A 16,407-nucleotide genomic window follows, 5' to 3' on the forward strand; every position below is an offset into this window, starting at 1 on the left:
GTGACATTTTTTTAAAAGAAAGAAAGAAAGAAAGGTCACTTGTGTAGTCTGGGTGAGTTCTGATAGAATGTGAATTGCAGTTATGCCAACGTGAAATGCCTGGAGTCATTATTAAATGGGGAGGCTAAAGGGAAGTAGATTAGTTCAGAGAAGAAGTGGCGCCTGCCGGAGGGGACGGGAGATGTTCGAGGCTTCGGCGTCTCAGCCAGGAGAGTGAGGCCTCGTGGGGCCATTGGCTTTGTTCTCCATCTGTTCGTGCTGTCATCATTCCACTTTCTCTCCCCTAGTATGGGTATGCTCCCAAAGGCTCGTCTGTGCTGGTGTACAGCAGCAAGGAGTATAGACGCTACCAGTTCTTCATCTCCCCTGACTGGCAGGGAGGGATCTACGCTTCTCCCAGCATAGCAGGATCGCGGCCTGGCGGCATCATCGCAGCCTGCTGGGCCACCTTGATGCACATGGGTGAAAATGGCTATGTGGAGGCCACCAAGAGTATCATCAGAACCGCACGCTTCCTCAAGTCAGAGTACGTCTGTCCGGGATGCTTGGTTGTCCAGCTTTCTGTTCTTCCTCTCCTTCCATGCCCTAAGAACCCAGGCCTCTGGCCAGGAAGGGCTGGCCTTTAGCCTCAGGCCTCTTGGTGATGCTGGGCTGCTGTCCTGGATGCCATAGATAGTGGCAGTGACTCCTCCATCTAGGCCTTGTGGGTGGTGGCCCCTCAGAACACTGTCCTCATCGGGCCAAGGTGTTAGCTTTTACCTCACTGCCCTTGGAGTCTGATTCAGACTGAGGCTTTTGAATTTTCAAGGTTCATAGCTTTGGCTTAAGCCTGATAGAAGAGCAGAGGAGGAGGCACAAGATGTTTTAGGTTTGATGAGCGGCTCTCCTATTGCACATGTCCTTGAAGGCTTTTATTCCATGTAGGTTGTAGGGCTCGGACCTTAGAAGCCATAAGTTTTTATTGAGTACTTTCAACGTGCAGGATATTGTTTAAAGTGGATGATAATAAAAGGACCACCCGTGACCAAACGTCTTTCTTTTTCTTTTTTTTAAGGCTAGAAAAAATCAAAGGCATCTTTGTTTTTGGGAACCCTCAGGTGTCAGTCATTGCCTTAGGCTCTCATGACTTTGACATTTTTCGACTCTCTAATCTCATGACTGCCAAGGGTTGGAACTTGAATATTTTGCAATTTCCATCAAGGTAAGCCTGCTGTTGCTGAGGGGTCCTCTCCAAGGTGACCCACCGTGGGGCGTCTGTGGCCAGGGAAGTCGTGGGAGTTTGGCTGCGGGTCAGGAGAGCCAAACCCGGGGTATTTCAGGATCCCCTACTGTCCGTGTTGGCTGGATGGGAGAATGTGAAGGTCAGCTCCTTCTCTGAGGCCCAAGAGTCCTGGGAGGTCATCAGTCCTTTTTACAGACGAGGAACTGAGGTTTTGAGAGATTATCATTTACTCATTTACTATGAGCTCATAGTTGTCCGAGTTGGAGTTCACAATCAGGGGTCCGGGTTGGGAGTCTTTTCTGCTCATGCCTAGACTCCTTTCAAGGTCTGGATCTCCATAGCTTCCAGAAGCTCAGGCTCTTTTAAAGTGAGTTGTGGGCGTGCATGTGTAACCATGCTTTAAAGTTCTTGACTAATTCCTGCTTTTTTGTGATGTCTCTCAGGTGCTTCACAGATAAATGGGGCATGGCTTTTGGCGGTTCTGGCTGTACAGAACCCACACTAATCTGGATTAAAGGGAACGGAGCATTTTGGGGGGTGCCATTCTTTCTTCCTTATGCTCGATGCTTCTTGGCACTGCCTGGGAGTCACAGTGCTGGCGTGTGCACTAATACTTAGGAGACCAGTGACTTGAATAACTTGGTTGACCCCATGAACTTGGCTTCAGGAAAAATGCCAGCAAGAGACAAGTGGATCACTTTATGATTCTCTTTCTGTTATTTTCCCCGCAGTATCCACTTCTGCATCACCCTGCTTCACACTCGTCCCAAGGTTTCCATGTTGTTTCTGAAGGATGTCCGGGAGTCTGTCACACAGATCATGAAGAATCCCAAAGCCAGGACAACAGGCATGGTAGGGAGCCATTTTTCTCCATTCTTTGGAAGTTAGTAGGGCGAGGGTAACATGGGGTCATAGGGTTTTAGAGCTGAGGGAGTTCTTAAATCTCATCTAGAACAGCCTCCTAAGTGAAAGAGGAAACGTAGCTCAAAGATGACATTGCTTCCAGTCACATGGGCACTAAGTGCCCGAGCTCGAATATGGACCCAGGTCTTTTGAAATGTTTGTTTGAAGCCAGGGAGGGAACAGCTGAAATGTTCTTTCTGAGAGTCTTTCTGTTTCGGTCTAGGGCATTGTGCCGTTAGGTGGGAAGGCTTGAAGAAAGAGTGGAAAACTCCTAGGGCTGGCAGGGGGATAGGCGAGGCAGTGAGGAGTTGGGATTCAATTTGGAGCTGCCGACTGCAGCTTTTTCCTTTCTTTTCCTTTGTAGCAACAGTAATGTCAGATCTCGTTTGGATTTGCAGGGTGCCATTTACGGGATGTCCCAGACTGTCCCTGACAGGAAGATGGTAGCAGAATTGACAGAGTCCTTTTTGGACAGTCTTTTCAGCACAGACACGTGTCAGGGCAGTCAAAAGAATGGTTCCCCCAAGTCTCACTGATGCTGTGCCTGGGGATACCTTACAGCCGTGGTCCTGGGCTGACCCTCAGAGGAGCAGGCCGCTCTGAACTGGGGCTGATGTTCACATTCCACTTCAAGAGCAACTTCAAGACATCTGGATTGGAGGGAGTCTTCTCTCCAAGCCCCAGGGTTGCTTTTAATCTGGAGATAACTGAGAGATTTCCTGATGTAATGATCTTGTCCCTGTTTTCATCCCTCCCTAGGCATTTTATTAGCTGTTTCACCCGTAATCATCGTGTGGCTATTCTGAGCTCTCCTGGTTCCCTAGGAAGTGAGGGTGTGGCTCTGAAGCAGCCTCCGCTTGTCTCTTTCTTTGTCATCCTCGGTGGAGGTTTGTCTGTCTTAAGTAGGAACCTTCACCCTCCTTCCTCGGAGCTGATTTGGGCTCCTGTTTCCAACAAGCACCAGGAGTAGGCAACTGGACTCACTTGTGATGATCATGGTGGATTACTTTTTATTTAGTAGGAGGCCGGCTGCCCTGAACCATTGTTCTGGTGGGATAAGGTTGGATGGGTCCATTTCTTCCCACAGAAAGTGGCTCATCTCGGTCCTGCCATGCCCCTAAAGGGAAGACTCGACCGGACTTAGCCACTTCTACGTCGGAAATCCCCTTTTGGTTCTGTCTTTTGTTCTTATTCCCGGGACTGCTGCTCATGGTCCTTTTCCTCCGATGGGTTTGGGTCCTCCGTAGGTTGGATAAAGAAAATGCTCACCAAGGTACTCTGGCATCTCTGTTCCTGGAGTTTCTACCCTGAACTGGAGATGGTCTGTTATCCCCTATGCCCCGACCCCACCGCACCCCACCCAAGATCTGGCTGCAATCAGAAGCTAGACTCCAGTGTGTTTGAGTGGGATGGGGCCCCAAGCTGGGGGTGGGAAGGGGAGGCATTGAAATTTGTTCTCTGTTCCTACCTTTGTCTTTTTTTCTTCAAGCCATTCTGTAGCATAAAACTGGTAAATGAGTTGTGATCCTGGCTACTTGAAGGCACATTTTAAAGGGCATTCACCAATCTGCCTTGATTTTTTCTGGCTGTTTTTGAGGAGGATGTGGGATCCCCAGTACAGGCCTGGTTAATGCCCCAAACCTTGCTCAAGTTCCCATGGTACCTATGGCAGCTGAGCCTCAGGCTTTCTCTTTCATCCCGAGCTAAAAGGGAGCAGGCTCAGGGCCACATCTTTATCAGAATCAAGGAGCCTCGTGGGGATGGCAGTCTGTCCTGGTCCCTGCCGTTTCTTGGTAGACTGGTATCTCAGGTGGTGTGGGGCGAGTGCACAGGTCCCGCATCTGCTCTCCGCTCTCCCTCTCTTTAGTGCTGTGCTCTGCCGGAGCTGTCCTGCTTTCTGATTTTTTACTTGCGTGCCTTTCTCTGCCATAGGAAGCAGCCACTGCAGACCCCAGGTGTTGGTGAAATGTACCTACTGACTTCTTTTAATACCAACCCCGGGCGTGGGAATTCTTATGACAAAGCTCCATGACATTTTCCTGTGGGCCATGCCCTTCTTCAGGGATCCTGGGAATGTCCGGCTTATCCCCTGGCACAAGCCTGGCAGATCCTATGACCTCTCAGTGCTGTGAATTTGTACTTCCACACACCAGTGGGGAAGGAGAGTCGCATCTTTGTCTTGCTTATTTCAAGTACCAGAGTAATGGAATTGCCAGCTGTCATTAATTATGTGGTAGTATGGTATGGCTGACTCCTGTTATTTGTTTTGCCCTGCTTCCTGTACATTTTGCCCCAAGGGATTTGGAGGAAGGGGAGAAGTCCCTTGGAGCTGAGAATCACATGCTTCATTTTCTTCATCAGCCATCCCTCTGACCCATTTAATTACTCCGCGTAAGGCGCCGCTTTGTGATGGTGCCAGTAGTCTGGAAATGACAGGAACTGTCCTTGGGTCTCAGGTGTTCTTGGGGATCCAGGGCCCTGGGAGCAGGCAGCAGGCGCCCCTGCTCTGCTGTTGGCTGCCAGGTGCAGAGGTGGTCCTCGCCCTTCGCTCACTCTGGAGCAGACCACGTCCCCATGGCTCTGAGAGCCGCGCTAGTCGTCAGTCCTGATGCAGCCTTAATTCCAGGTTTCATTCTTTTCTCAAGTTTCTTCCCTTCTCTCTTCTGGCTGATATGTAATTGTACTGTGATGGTGTGTGTGAGCCGGTCAACGGCCAGGGCAAGTCAAGTGGCTCTGCCCTCGGTTTGCTCTCTCATTTCTTCTTTCTCTTGCTGGTAGAGAAGTAGCCATGTGAGCCATTGACTATCAACTCACTCTTAATACTGTTTTCAGCCTCATAATCTGAAAATTGATGGTACTTTCCCCTCTTACCCTCCCCTCTCCCTTCTCCTCTCTGACCTCGCTGCCATGCTGCAGTAGTAACCTTGAAAAACAATTAAACTTCTAAAACCTTCATCACTGTGGAAGACTGGAGTCATTTATAATCCCAACACAGGTGTCAGAAGATTGCAGGATGGGAGGCATCACTTCTGATGGGACTGCAGCTGGGCGGTCTCTCAGGAGGTAGTGGCATTGATGTCAACACTGGACCTTGGTCCAAAACCCTGGCATTGGCCGTTGGATGGGGACCGCCATCGTCGGGAAGGGATGCTGGCGCTGAGCTAGAATCCTTTCACTTGTGATGAGTAATAACATGCAGGCCCGCACAGCACTTATTCCCTGGCACTTTGACCAGTGTTTGGGTACTCATTCTCACACCCTCTGAAGGAGACCCCAGAGATGTTGGAGATGCCTATTTTAGAGAGGATGAGAATCCTACTCCTGGTTCCCAGGCAGGTCCTTGCCACTTAAGTTGTCAGGGTCCGGAATGTCTCCTTGGCCTAAGCCTATGGCATAATGAAACAGTCTTCATTTGGCTCTCTGTCTGGCTTGGTGATGGGACTCTGGTCTTGGAAAGGGCAAGAAGGTTTCAGTCCCAGCATCCCTTTCTGGGAGGTGGTAGGTGGTGGTGACGGTAGAGTTTTGAGCATGGTGTCACATAATGTTCCGGACAGGAATTAGAAATAAAAAGTATTCTAAAAACTGGACATGCAGGAGTCAGGCTGACTTAGGCAAACCATCTTTTTTTTTAGTTGGGTTTCAGCTCCTCTGGAATCCCATCGGCTTGGCCTCAGAATAGCCTTGGCCGTGCTAAAAGAGGCTAAGGCTGCTCCATCAATGATACACTTCCTTGTCTGGGGATTAGTAAATTCGGGTTCATTCAAGGATTGGCGTGGTGGTGGTGGTGGTAGCTTCTCTTTTTGTTAAAAGATGAATGCTTTGCTCTTTGTCATGATTGTCCAAAGCAGACAGAAAGGGAACTATCCTCCCCTAGTGGTAACAAACTAATGTATAAGGCCTTTTCTGACAAAGCCATAAAATTAGTCCATAAACATTTATTAAGCACTTATTGTGTGCCAGGGACTGGGGATAGAAAGAAAGGCAGGAGACAGTGTGTGTTCTCTAGAAGCTCATTGTCCCCTGGAGGAAACAGCGTGCTAACAGCTCTGTAAAAACAAGAAATACATGCTAAATAAGAGAGGGAGGGCACTGACGTTAAAAGGGGGAAGCAAGAAAGGTTCCTTGTAGAAGATAGAGTTTTAGCTGGGGCTTGATGGAAGCCAGGAAGCAGAGAGAAAGAGGGAGAGAATTCCAGGCCTGGGGGACAGCCAGGAAAATGTCTGCAGTTGGGAGAAGGAGGAGTCTTGTGAAAGAAACAGCCAGTAGGCCATAGTCACCATATTCTGTAGGGTGTAGGAGGACTGAAGAAGTGGAGGCTGGGAATGACAATCAGGATGTTATATTTTATCCTGCAGGTAACACAGGGAGGCATTGGAACTTTGTGTGTGTGTGTGTGTGTGTGTGTGTGTGTGTGTGTGTGTGTGTGTGTGTGTGTGTGTGTGTGTGACAGAGACAGACAGGCAGACGGTGAGACCTGGGCTTTGGGAAAATGACTTGGACGGCTGAGGAAGAGGGACTTAAGGCAGGTGATTGTTGTTCGTCCTGTATTTTCAAAGACCAAAGACATCATTGGCTCATTAGTGAACTGCATCTGAGGCAAAGTTGCATGGTCCTCAGCCTCACTCCCCCTTTCAGTGTCATCCAAGTCCAGGGGCAAGACCAAAGTCAGGATGACTGATGATGGCTCGGGATGCAGTGGATGACCTTGGCGTCTTCAATGCTTGACCAAGCTCTAAGCTCTCCACAGCGCCTGCTTCAGCCGCCTTCACGGTCTTGGAACAAATTGTTCTCATCCACCCATTCCTCCAGGGGAAGTCTTGACATGCTTGGGGTAGACACCCCCCTAACTCACCTGACAGTTTGAGGCCTGTCGATTACCTTCAGCCTGGGTTTGGCCCGTTGCTGGGAGTTTACCAGGGTGTGGCCACTTAGGGGACTCCAGCCTTTTGGAGCCACAGGTGAGAGTTGGGTGACAGGTGGATACTGAAAGTGGATGAGCAGCCTTGAGAAGGGCTCAGCAGCCCTCACATCAGAGGTGCTAGTCCTGAACGCCCCATACACTCCATACCTTGGGGTAAGAGTGGAAAGGCAGGTAGATCTATCAGCAGGCTATTAAAAGAGTGCAGGTATGAGGTGATGAGGGCCTGGCCTAGAGTGGGGGCAGAATCAAGGGAGAAGAAGCGAGTACAGGAAATGTTAGAAAGGTAAAATCGAGGGGCCTTGGCCACACATTGGCTGGGTGGGGTTGAGAGACCTTGATAGTAATAGGAAATTGAGAAATTTGGGGAGGGTTCAGGGGTGGATGGGAGAGAAGACAATAAGTTCAGTTTGAGGCGTGTTGAGTTTAAGGTATTTACTGGACATCTATTTGAGATGTCTGAAAGGCAGTTGGAGAGACAGACCTGGAGGTCTGTAGAGATAAATATTGAGAATCCTCAGTGTTGAGATGGTGATGGAGCCTCTGGGAGCTAGTGAGATCACACTAGGGGAGTAGGATAGAGGGAGAAAAGAGGAGGGACAAATCATGTGGCATCCTTATCCACCAGCCCTAACCTCTGTAAACCGTGCATAAGTTTCCATGCCCTCACCTTGTTTTGAACACTTCACAGCCTTATTTCTTCTTGAAACTCAGCAGTGATTAAACACTTCCTCTATCCCCTCCCCCACTGAGTCTCCTCTTCAGGCCTGTCATTCCCATTATTTGGATTAATTGTGGAATAAACTTCTTTATTTCTAAGTCCTGTTATCTTTTAGCAGTTACCTTTCTAGAAATAGAATCTTTTTTTTTTCTTTTTGGTGAAGCAATCAGGGTGAAGTGACTTGCCCAGGGTTGCTAGTAAGTGTTAAGTGTCTGAGGTCAGATTTGAATTCAGGTCCTCCTGACTCCAAGGCTGGAGCTCTATCCCCTGTGTCACCTAGCTGTCCCCAAAATAGAATCTTTTAATGCCACAATCTATCCTGAACACTAGTGCTTTCTTGGTGGGCATTTCCCACCGCCCTTATCTCCCAGGAACAGGTTTCAGATGGGGCAGTGGGATGGCAGGGGCAATCCAGCTCCATTTTGCCATCAGGAGTTGGCCCTCAGCAGGCCACAGTCTCGGGAAGCAAAATCAGAGAACACAGTGGGACTACTAAGGTCTTTTTTCCTTGCGCAGTGACGGGGGAATTTTGTTGTTTAGTTGTTTCAGTCATATCCAATTCTTGGTGACTCCATTTTGGGTTTTCTTGACAGAGATACTGTAGGGGTTTGCCGTTTCCTTCTCTAGCTCATTTTACAGATGAGGAAACTGAGGCAAACAGGGTGACACAGTAAGTGTCTGAGACCAGATCTGAACTCAGGAAAAGGAGTCTTCCTGACTCCAGGCCTGGGCCCTCTATCTGGCTGCCCCAACGTGGGAATAGTCTTCACTTAGCACAACCATAGGAGCTCAAGGCAGGGTGGAAGCTCTGGGTGCAGAGCCTAGCAGCTCCCTTTCTCTTCTTCTTTTGCACCATCTCTCTTTCGGCCCTGGAAGGAGAAACTCCATCAAGGTGCTTGGCATTTGTGAGTCCAGCCAGACTTTGGAAACGGCCAGTTAGAGTTCAGGGGAGTGGTGCATGAACAGCGTTCTCCGGAGAAAGGGCACTGGCCCGTGGAAACGGACCTACCCGACTGCTCGGCTGGAACAAATCGTCCCACGCCTGCCGCTGGTTTATTGCTGTTTCCTCCCTGGCCCTAGTCTCCTTTCCCACTTCGTCATCACCAGGTAGACTGAGCGAACTGAGACCCAGTCCTTTAGAGGAGCCATGCCCTGGGCACAGCAAGCCCGAGCTGAAAGGGACCTCAGTCCTCAGCTAGTGCAGCCGCCTCCTTTTAGAGGACAATCTGAGGCTCAGCCACATAAAGTGAGTTGTCTCAGATCGCCCATTTGGTGGAGAGGATGGACTCTGACCCAGGGCTCTTAGTCCTCACAGCCTGGCTGAACCCCATCTCTTTGTCTGCCCAGCAGAGAGCAAGTCAGAGTGAGCCGATGGGGACTGAGGATTGGGTGCCATTATGCCTGGGGAAGGAGCCTGAGTACGATCTGTCCCAGAGCCCAAGAGCCCAGGATGCCCCAGGAGGAAAGACACTTGTAGCAGTTGGTTGTGATAGAGGAAGTTCAGCAAGCCTCTTCTCAAAGGCCCTGCTTCCGGAGTGATGACTTTCCTAGCTCACCTTTTTTACTTCTGCTAATGAGAATGAAGGACTGAGTGTCCTGGAAAAGACCCTTCATGGGGGTCATCTAAAACTAAGCGTTGACCCTATTTGGCTCCACCTCCAGCAAGGCAGACGACAGAGCTCTCGAGACCAAGTACGTCACAGGTAGCTTTATTTGAGGTTTGAGGTCATGTTTGTCCACTACAATTGGATTTTTCCTTAAGGGTCCCATCTCTGAGTTACAGTGGACAGGACATTGTTAGTTGACTCCTAGTTATATTTCAATGGCTTATGGTGAAATGTTAAACAGACCAGAAGGAGGAAATCATCACTTCACTGTTGCACTCACGGGATACAAGAAGGGAGGAAAACCTGGCTGCCCCTGGACCCAACCATCTAGCTGCCTTACATTGGACTTGGCACAATTTCTGCACACAGCACAGGGTGAGGCTAGGCAGTGGGAGAAGATGACAGGGTCTGGTGCTGAGAGCAAGGGAATATTTCACAGTGTACATGCTGCCCCGTGTCCATTTCCCACCTGCTCCCTTACAACCATCGAGTCTGATCTATTCATTGTCCAGGGTTTCCTGTGTCCCCCTAAAACCCTCACCCTTCTAGAGCAGCAAGTGGAAGGGACGGTGGAGGGAGGGAGAGTGAGAAGGTCTAAGCCAGTGACACAGCCACCTGTTCAATGAAACTGGCCAGGTTAATGTCCCTCTCCGACAGGCCAGCACACTCGTGGGTACTCAGGGTGATATGGACCTGAAAAATAAAACCAGAGACCAAAGGCTGATTCATTCCAAGTCGAAGTTACCACGTGTACAACCGCTCTGAATGCAGGAGATGTGTATGTGCCCAGTGTTCTATGGGTCTCAACTAAACTCGTTGTAAAAGATGGTAGCCCACCAACCCGCCCCTGGGACTCAGGAGCACCTGCTACTTTTGGACTGGCTTGCTTTAGACAGCTATTCTCAAGCCTGTAAAAAGAAAGATAGAGCTAATAAATCCTTTGCTGTATCTCCTCTCTGGTTTTTAATGCGCTTTGTGTTGACTGTTTTAACCATTCCCACTATGATGAGCACAGCCAAGGGCGCCTTGGGTATTGGGCACTCTCTGTTGCCATAGTTAGCATCAAACCAACGGGCAAGTGCCAGACAGAGACCCGGACCTTTCCCCTAATGTGGCTGCCAGTTGTCTACAGGAAGATAACATCTAAACAAGGAATGGGTACAAATAGGTTATGATGGAGAGCTTGAGAGGGTGGGGGAGAGGAAGGAGATCAGAACTGAAAAACAGCACGCTTCATCAAGGCCTCTTAGGAAGGATTCTTACAATTCGACTGAATTCCATTCCTGCGGCTTACTCACTAGGGGAACTTTGGGTGTCATTTTGTCACCCAGTCAGTATTGAGGGAAATATAACCTGGGATGCTAGCTTTGGAGTCAAGGTCTGGGTTCGAGTCAATAAGTATTAAGCACTACTCTCTGCCAGGTGCCGCGCTGGGTGCTGGGGGTACAAGGATGATACGAGCTGTGTGACTGATTATAGGCCAGTCAACCATGCCCCTAGGCAGCTCTGAGATGATATGTAGCATATGAGTTGCTGATCTGCATTAGTGAAAGGCATTTCCATGCCTGGAGTATCCTATGCTATGAAATCAGGCCCAGATTAAAAAAAAAAAAATCTTGAGCACCTACTATGTGCCCAGCACTGGGATATCCAGAATCAGTTTTTAAAGGTAACGGAGTAGAAGTCTCTGCTTTCACAGAGTTCAGTCTAGTTAGGAAGAAAAAACACAGGAAGCAAAACAGAAACAGTGTTCTAATTCGGAGTGAAATCCCACGTGGGGAGGGGAGAGCTATGAGTGGGCTGAGGAGGTCAAGGACGGCTCTAAAGGTGGTCCAGGCTCTGACTAGGGGTGGGTAGGAGCCCAGCTCACCTTGTTGTACACATTGAACCATTCAGGGTGGTGGTCCAGTTTTTCAGCCTGCAGGGCGACTCTTGTCATGAACCCAAAGGCCTAGGGGAGGGAGAACAGAGCCCAGCTAGACTTGTAACCATGGCATGGGAATGAACAAATAAGTGGTCCGACAAGGGTCACCTCCCCAGAGGCGGGGAGATGGGCTGGGTATCCCAGCTCTAAGGAGCCTTTGGCTGTAATAGACTAGGTTTAATGTACTAGCTTTCCTCTTATCTACTGAAGAGGAAACATCACCAATCCTTTTCACCTGAGGTGGAAACCCCAGAAAGGCTAGGACAGAGTGATGGGGGGAAATCCCAGCCTACGCCTCTGTGATGGGCAGCTGGGTGGTGCAGTGGATAGAGTGCTGGGCTTGGAGTCAGGAAGACCAGTTGGAATCAGGCTTGCTGTGTCACCCTGGGTGAGTCACAGCCTCTGCCTGCCTCAGTTTCCTGATTTGTTAAAGGGGGCTAATAATAGAACCCACTTTACAAGGTTGTCGAGGATCAACTAAGTGTTTTGCAAACCTTAAAGGGCTATCTAAATGTTAATTGCTGTTTTCATTAGAGACTGAATTACCCAGTCTCCCTTGAGTTACCTCTGTGGGCAAGGCCCACCAACCCTGTTTTTTCCCATCAGCCTTCTCAAAGTGGGTTAGCAAAGGCCTCCAAGAGCTCCCCTGAAGGGCCCCTATGACCGGGAAGCATTCCTGGCCCGGGGCGACTCCTTAGCTTCCTAATGAACACTCCTTAAGATGAATTTGGGGGTGACCCGAGAATGCTCTCTCCCACCAGGCCCTTGGTTCCATACCCGGTTGAAATCTTTGAAGTGGAACTGTTTGAAGATGGCGTCTCGGCCCTCCAGCTCATTCCAGCCCACGGCCCGCAGGTTGGGCAGCAGCTGGTCTCTCTCTTCAGCGCTCAGTCTGTGGACTTTTCCTGCCTGAGAGGAAAAAACGGGCGCTATAATGCCTAGTATAGATGACAGTGCGGTGTGGTGGGTAGAGAGTCCCTGCCCTCAGGGAGCTTACATTCTAATGACAACAGGGATCTGAGGACAGGGGAGAGGGCAGGGGAAGGGAGCATGGCCAGCCTGGGCCTGTCCCCCAAATGAAGGCCCCTCAGAAGGAGCTGGCACCGAGGAGAAATGCTCCAGGGTGAGAAGGTAGCTGGATCTTCCAGATGACATCCAGAGAATCAGAAGCACGGCTCGGGGGGAATGCAGCCTGGCTGCCTGCTCCCATCCCCAAGTGGAGCATACTGTCTGGGGGATTGTGAGGCAATACACAACCACTTTGTGGCCTATGCAATTCTCTGTGATGTTTTTTTTTAGGCAATTGGGGTTAAGTGACTTGCCCAGGGTCACACAGCTAGTAAGTGTCAAGTGTTTGGTCTGAGGCCGCATTTGAACTCAAGTCCTCCTGACCTCAGGGCTGGGGCTCTATCCATTGAGCCACCTAGCTGCCCCTCTGCGACTCTTAAGTTACCAAGAAGGTTTGACCTGCACCAGTGGAGGCGGTTTCCTCACTTGGGAGTTCCCTTCGCCATTGAAATCGCTGTGCCAGGTTCTTCAGGAATTTACAAAACTGGAAAGAACAGGGCTGATGGAGGATGGGGCTGGGGGCTAGAGGGCCTGGGGGCTTCTCCTGGACCATCTGCTGATTGGCTTTGAGACCTTTACAGGCCTTCTAAGGTCATTGAGCCTAGTCCTGGACAGAAATCCCCTCTACAATGCTGCCTCCCGTCAAGTGGCTATCCAGGCATCCTTGGGAAGTGACGAGGAGCTTACTATCTCACATCTCTTAGACTTTAGGATGTCTCGAATATATATATTTTTTTACACTGAGCTGAAATTTGGTTCTCCACCATTTCCACCTGTTGCTTCCCATTCAGCCTTCTGAGGTCTCCCTGGCAGCCCTCTATCTATTTTGGTCAGCTATCATGTCGCCTTCAATGGGGTCCTCTTGTGGGGGAACTTGAGGTATCTTCACCCTCTGGGTCCCCTTGGGCAGGTCACTTTCCACCTCCTGCCCTGCCTCTGTTTCCTTCTTAGGAGAGTAGCAAGAATCCTAGCTCAATAAGGACTCCCACTGCACCGTACCCTTTACCCCCACCCCCAAATGAAAGGGCTCTTCTAAGAAGCCGGGGGAAGCAAGATTCAAATGAGAGATGGCAAAAACACTCAGGGAAGGAGGGGGCTCTGGATGGCCCACAGGTGGAGGAGGATCTTGGGGCCCATTTAGTCTACCCCCCATTACAGATGGGGAAACTGAGGCCCAGAGAAATCTAGTGAGGACAGTGACTGATTCAGGATCACATACCACCTTCCTCTCCCACTGATCAGTTGAGCAGAACAAATTAATATGTGAGTCTTACATCACAGGATCAACCTCTCCCTCACACACTCTCCATTTTAGAGATGAGGAAACTGAGGCTAACAGAGGTTAAGGGGCAAGGCAAGCTAGAGGCAGCTAGGTGGCCCAGGGGATAGAGCCCCGGGCCTGGAGTCAGGGAGACGTGTTCAAATCCAGGCTTAGGTTGTATGACCCTGGGTAAGTCACTGTGCTTCTGCCTGAGTTTTGCTCAACTGTAAAATGGGGATTATAACAGCACCTACCCTGGGCAAGTCACTTAACCCAATTTGCCTCAGTTTCCTCATCTGTAAAATGAGCTGGAGAAGGAAATGGCAAACTACTGCAGTATCTATGCCAAGAAAACCCCAAATGGGGCCACAAAGAGTCAGACATGACTGAAAAACAACTGAATGACAAAGTATCAGAGCCAGGTACTCTGACTCCAAGTCTGGTGTTCTTTGCAGGCACCATGTATGCTCCCAGTTACTGTCCCCATGTGAGTGGCAAAGAAAGTATAGAAGCGACTGTTCCAGTCTTCAAAGAGCTTATAATGTATTGGACATAGAAAACAGAAGATCAATGAGCATACTAAGGAAGGACAGAGTTAAATGGGGATAAAACAACATGCCTAGATGTATCCTATAGACAGTGGGGGTGGGAGGGGGTCTTCAGGGAGAGGAGGGATCAGTGATGGCTGGAGTTATCAAGGAAGACTTCCTCAGGGAGATAGGGCTTGAGATGAACCTCATAGGATTTGAACAGACAGGAGAAGTCATACCATCTCCACTAGACTGTAAACATCACAACAGGGATTGTGCCCTGCCAGTCTCTAATCCCCACAGTGCCTTGCACATAGCTGGTGAACAGTAAATGTTTGTCGAATTGAATTATCCTTCTCTCCACTCCCCTCCTCCTTTTCCTATTGGATAGCTGCTGAGATGGTGGCACACCATGGTGGGAGGAAAGCTTCAGAGTAAACACAGATCTAGAAACCATCACCCCTGCCCTTTCAGGCTGGCTGATAAGCTCCATCCAAGTATCTTGGCAACCAGACGTCAGGCTGAAGCTTAATATCTGCTGTCTGGTCTGGGGAGGGTGGGAGTGGGGGTGGGGAGGCAGGGCTCAGGGATGGCCCTGGAAGGGGTGTGATCTCTTTTCTTCAGCTCCACCTCTTCTGTCTCACTCCCACCAGAGGCCCAGATTTGGTAGCCTCCCAACACAAATACCTTCCGACCTTCAGGTCAAAGGATTGGGACGCGACGACATTTGCAAAGAGAATCGGAGGGAGATTCACCTAGTCCAGCATCCTGGACTGTGAAAGGCTGGAGGGAAAATGACCACCCTCCCCTCCACCCCCTACCTCCATCTCTTCTTCCCTCCCTTTGCTAAGGCTTTGCTAAATTGTCTCTAAGGTTCATTTCGTTCCAATTAAACCTTTTGGCTCAAACTGAGCAAGCAAATGCCTGTTTGCAAGGCTGGCCCCTTCTGCAGGTGTGGACCTCTCTCTGGCTTCCTAAGTCCATTCCTGCTTCCTGCCTCCCCCGCCCATTTTACTCCACCAGTCTCTGAACTAGAACATGGCATAGATGAGGTTGAAACGGATCCCAGTGTGGAAACACCATCCTACACCACTGAGGCTGGTTCATCGCAAAGCCACCCAGGCAAACATCTCACAGCTGACTCTTCCTGCACCAACGGCTGCACATTTACACCAGGTTTACAGAGATACTGACCCTCCCTCCCTCTCTCAGAAACCCATGCCTTTGGGAGGCCAACGTCTGCTGCTTTCCTCCGCCTCCCCAAAAATATCCTTTGGGATTGAAGATTTAGAGGTGGAAGGGACCTTGTTTTCAGTCTGATCCCTCTCATTTGACAGATGAGGAAACTGAGACCCAGAGAGAGGTTGAGATACTTAAGGTCATGGAAGTAATAAGAAGCAGAGCTGGGATTTGAACCCTAGACCCCTGCCTTTTTGTTTCTTATTCTGGGTTGACAGTACCACTCTGCACCTTATAGTTGTTTAACAAATCCTTTCCCTATCGATCTGTCACAGGAACATGGATTCAGTCTTGGCGTGCTTTGCCATCTTTCCCCTTGGACCTAAGCTTTCTCCACCTCCCAGCTGGCCTGTCAGGGGTCTCTGGCCCCTCCGGATGGAAGGTGTTTCTCTGCCTGATGCCAGGAGGAGAGATATTCCTTTCAGGAACCCTATTTGCCCCACTTCTCCCCCCCCCCCCCCCTTCCTAGGAGCTGTCTGCAGGGAGGAAGCAAGCTGTCCATTAGCCGAGGGACTGGGGTGTTCTGCCTCCTCTCCCAGCCCTCAATGGCTCTGCCCCGGACACACATGAATCTGGTGCCTCAGTCAGTCCTGCGATTTGGGCAGCTGCTTCCCCAGTGACCCCCTGCCCCTCCCAGCATGGGGCCCTTACCATATCAAGGGTGGGTGCACGGGAGATTCTCCCTGAGGACCGAAGCTGAGACAGGAGGGAGTTAGAGACGTAGTCTCAACCAGCTTGAGGCCAAAGCTCCCCGGCCGCTCTGATAGGAGGGGGCGTGGCAAAGGGCTCACATCCACCCCCTGCCAGCAGCTGTCTGGCTCCTCACTTGTCCTAACCAGCCAGGGCCAGCTCTCAGGAGAGGGGAGGGACACTGGGGGTGGGGAGAAGGCCTGGCCAGGGAAGGGCTTCCAGCTTTAAACCTAGACTCTTTCCTAGGCTTTGTCATTCTCCTACCCCTCCTTGAGGGACCAGCCCTGGTTTCTAAGCAGGAAAATGATCTCTGAGTTTCCTTCT

General features: G+C 50.2%; 2 protein-coding genes across 4 annotated transcripts in view; one reads left to right on the forward strand and one right to left on the reverse strand.

Annotated features, from left to right (window-relative positions):
* SGPL1 (sphingosine-1-phosphate lyase 1) overlaps positions 1-5,080 on the forward strand; it is an 84,783-nt gene extending 79,703 nt beyond the window's left edge. For all 3 annotated transcript variants that reach the window (XM_027858360.1, XM_027858350.1, XM_027858370.1), the window contains 4 exons: positions 288-526; positions 1,055-1,201; positions 1,954-2,074; positions 2,524-5,080. In XM_027858360.1, coding sequence (XP_027714161.1) covers positions 288-526; positions 1,055-1,201; positions 1,954-2,074; positions 2,524-2,661 — 645 coding nt within the window. In that variant the 3' untranslated portion in view covers positions 2,662-5,080. The remainder of the gene's footprint in view (positions 1-287; positions 527-1,054; positions 1,202-1,953; positions 2,075-2,523) is intronic.
* A 4,377-nt stretch (positions 5,081-9,457) lies between these two features.
* Positions 9,458-16,182, reverse strand: PCBD1 (pterin-4 alpha-carbinolamine dehydratase 1). Its single transcript, XM_027859902.1, has 4 exons — positions 16,045-16,182; positions 12,073-12,204; positions 11,242-11,322; positions 9,458-10,064 (listed from the first exon to the last, which is right to left on the reverse strand). Exons 1-4 carry the CDS (start codon positions 16,045-16,047, stop codon positions 9,966-9,968), a joined length of 315 nt encoding a protein of 104 aa, XP_027715703.1. The 5' UTR covers positions 16,048-16,182; the 3' UTR covers positions 9,458-9,965.
* Between the last annotated feature and the right edge of the window lie 225 nt (positions 16,183-16,407).

The sequence above is a fragment of the Vombatus ursinus genome, unplaced genomic scaffold (genome assembly GCF_900497805.2).
Source record: "Vombatus ursinus unplaced genomic scaffold, bare-nosed wombat genome assembly UNPS02000749.1, whole genome shotgun sequence".
NCBI lineage: Eukaryota > Metazoa > Chordata > Mammalia > Diprotodontia > Vombatidae > Vombatus > Vombatus ursinus.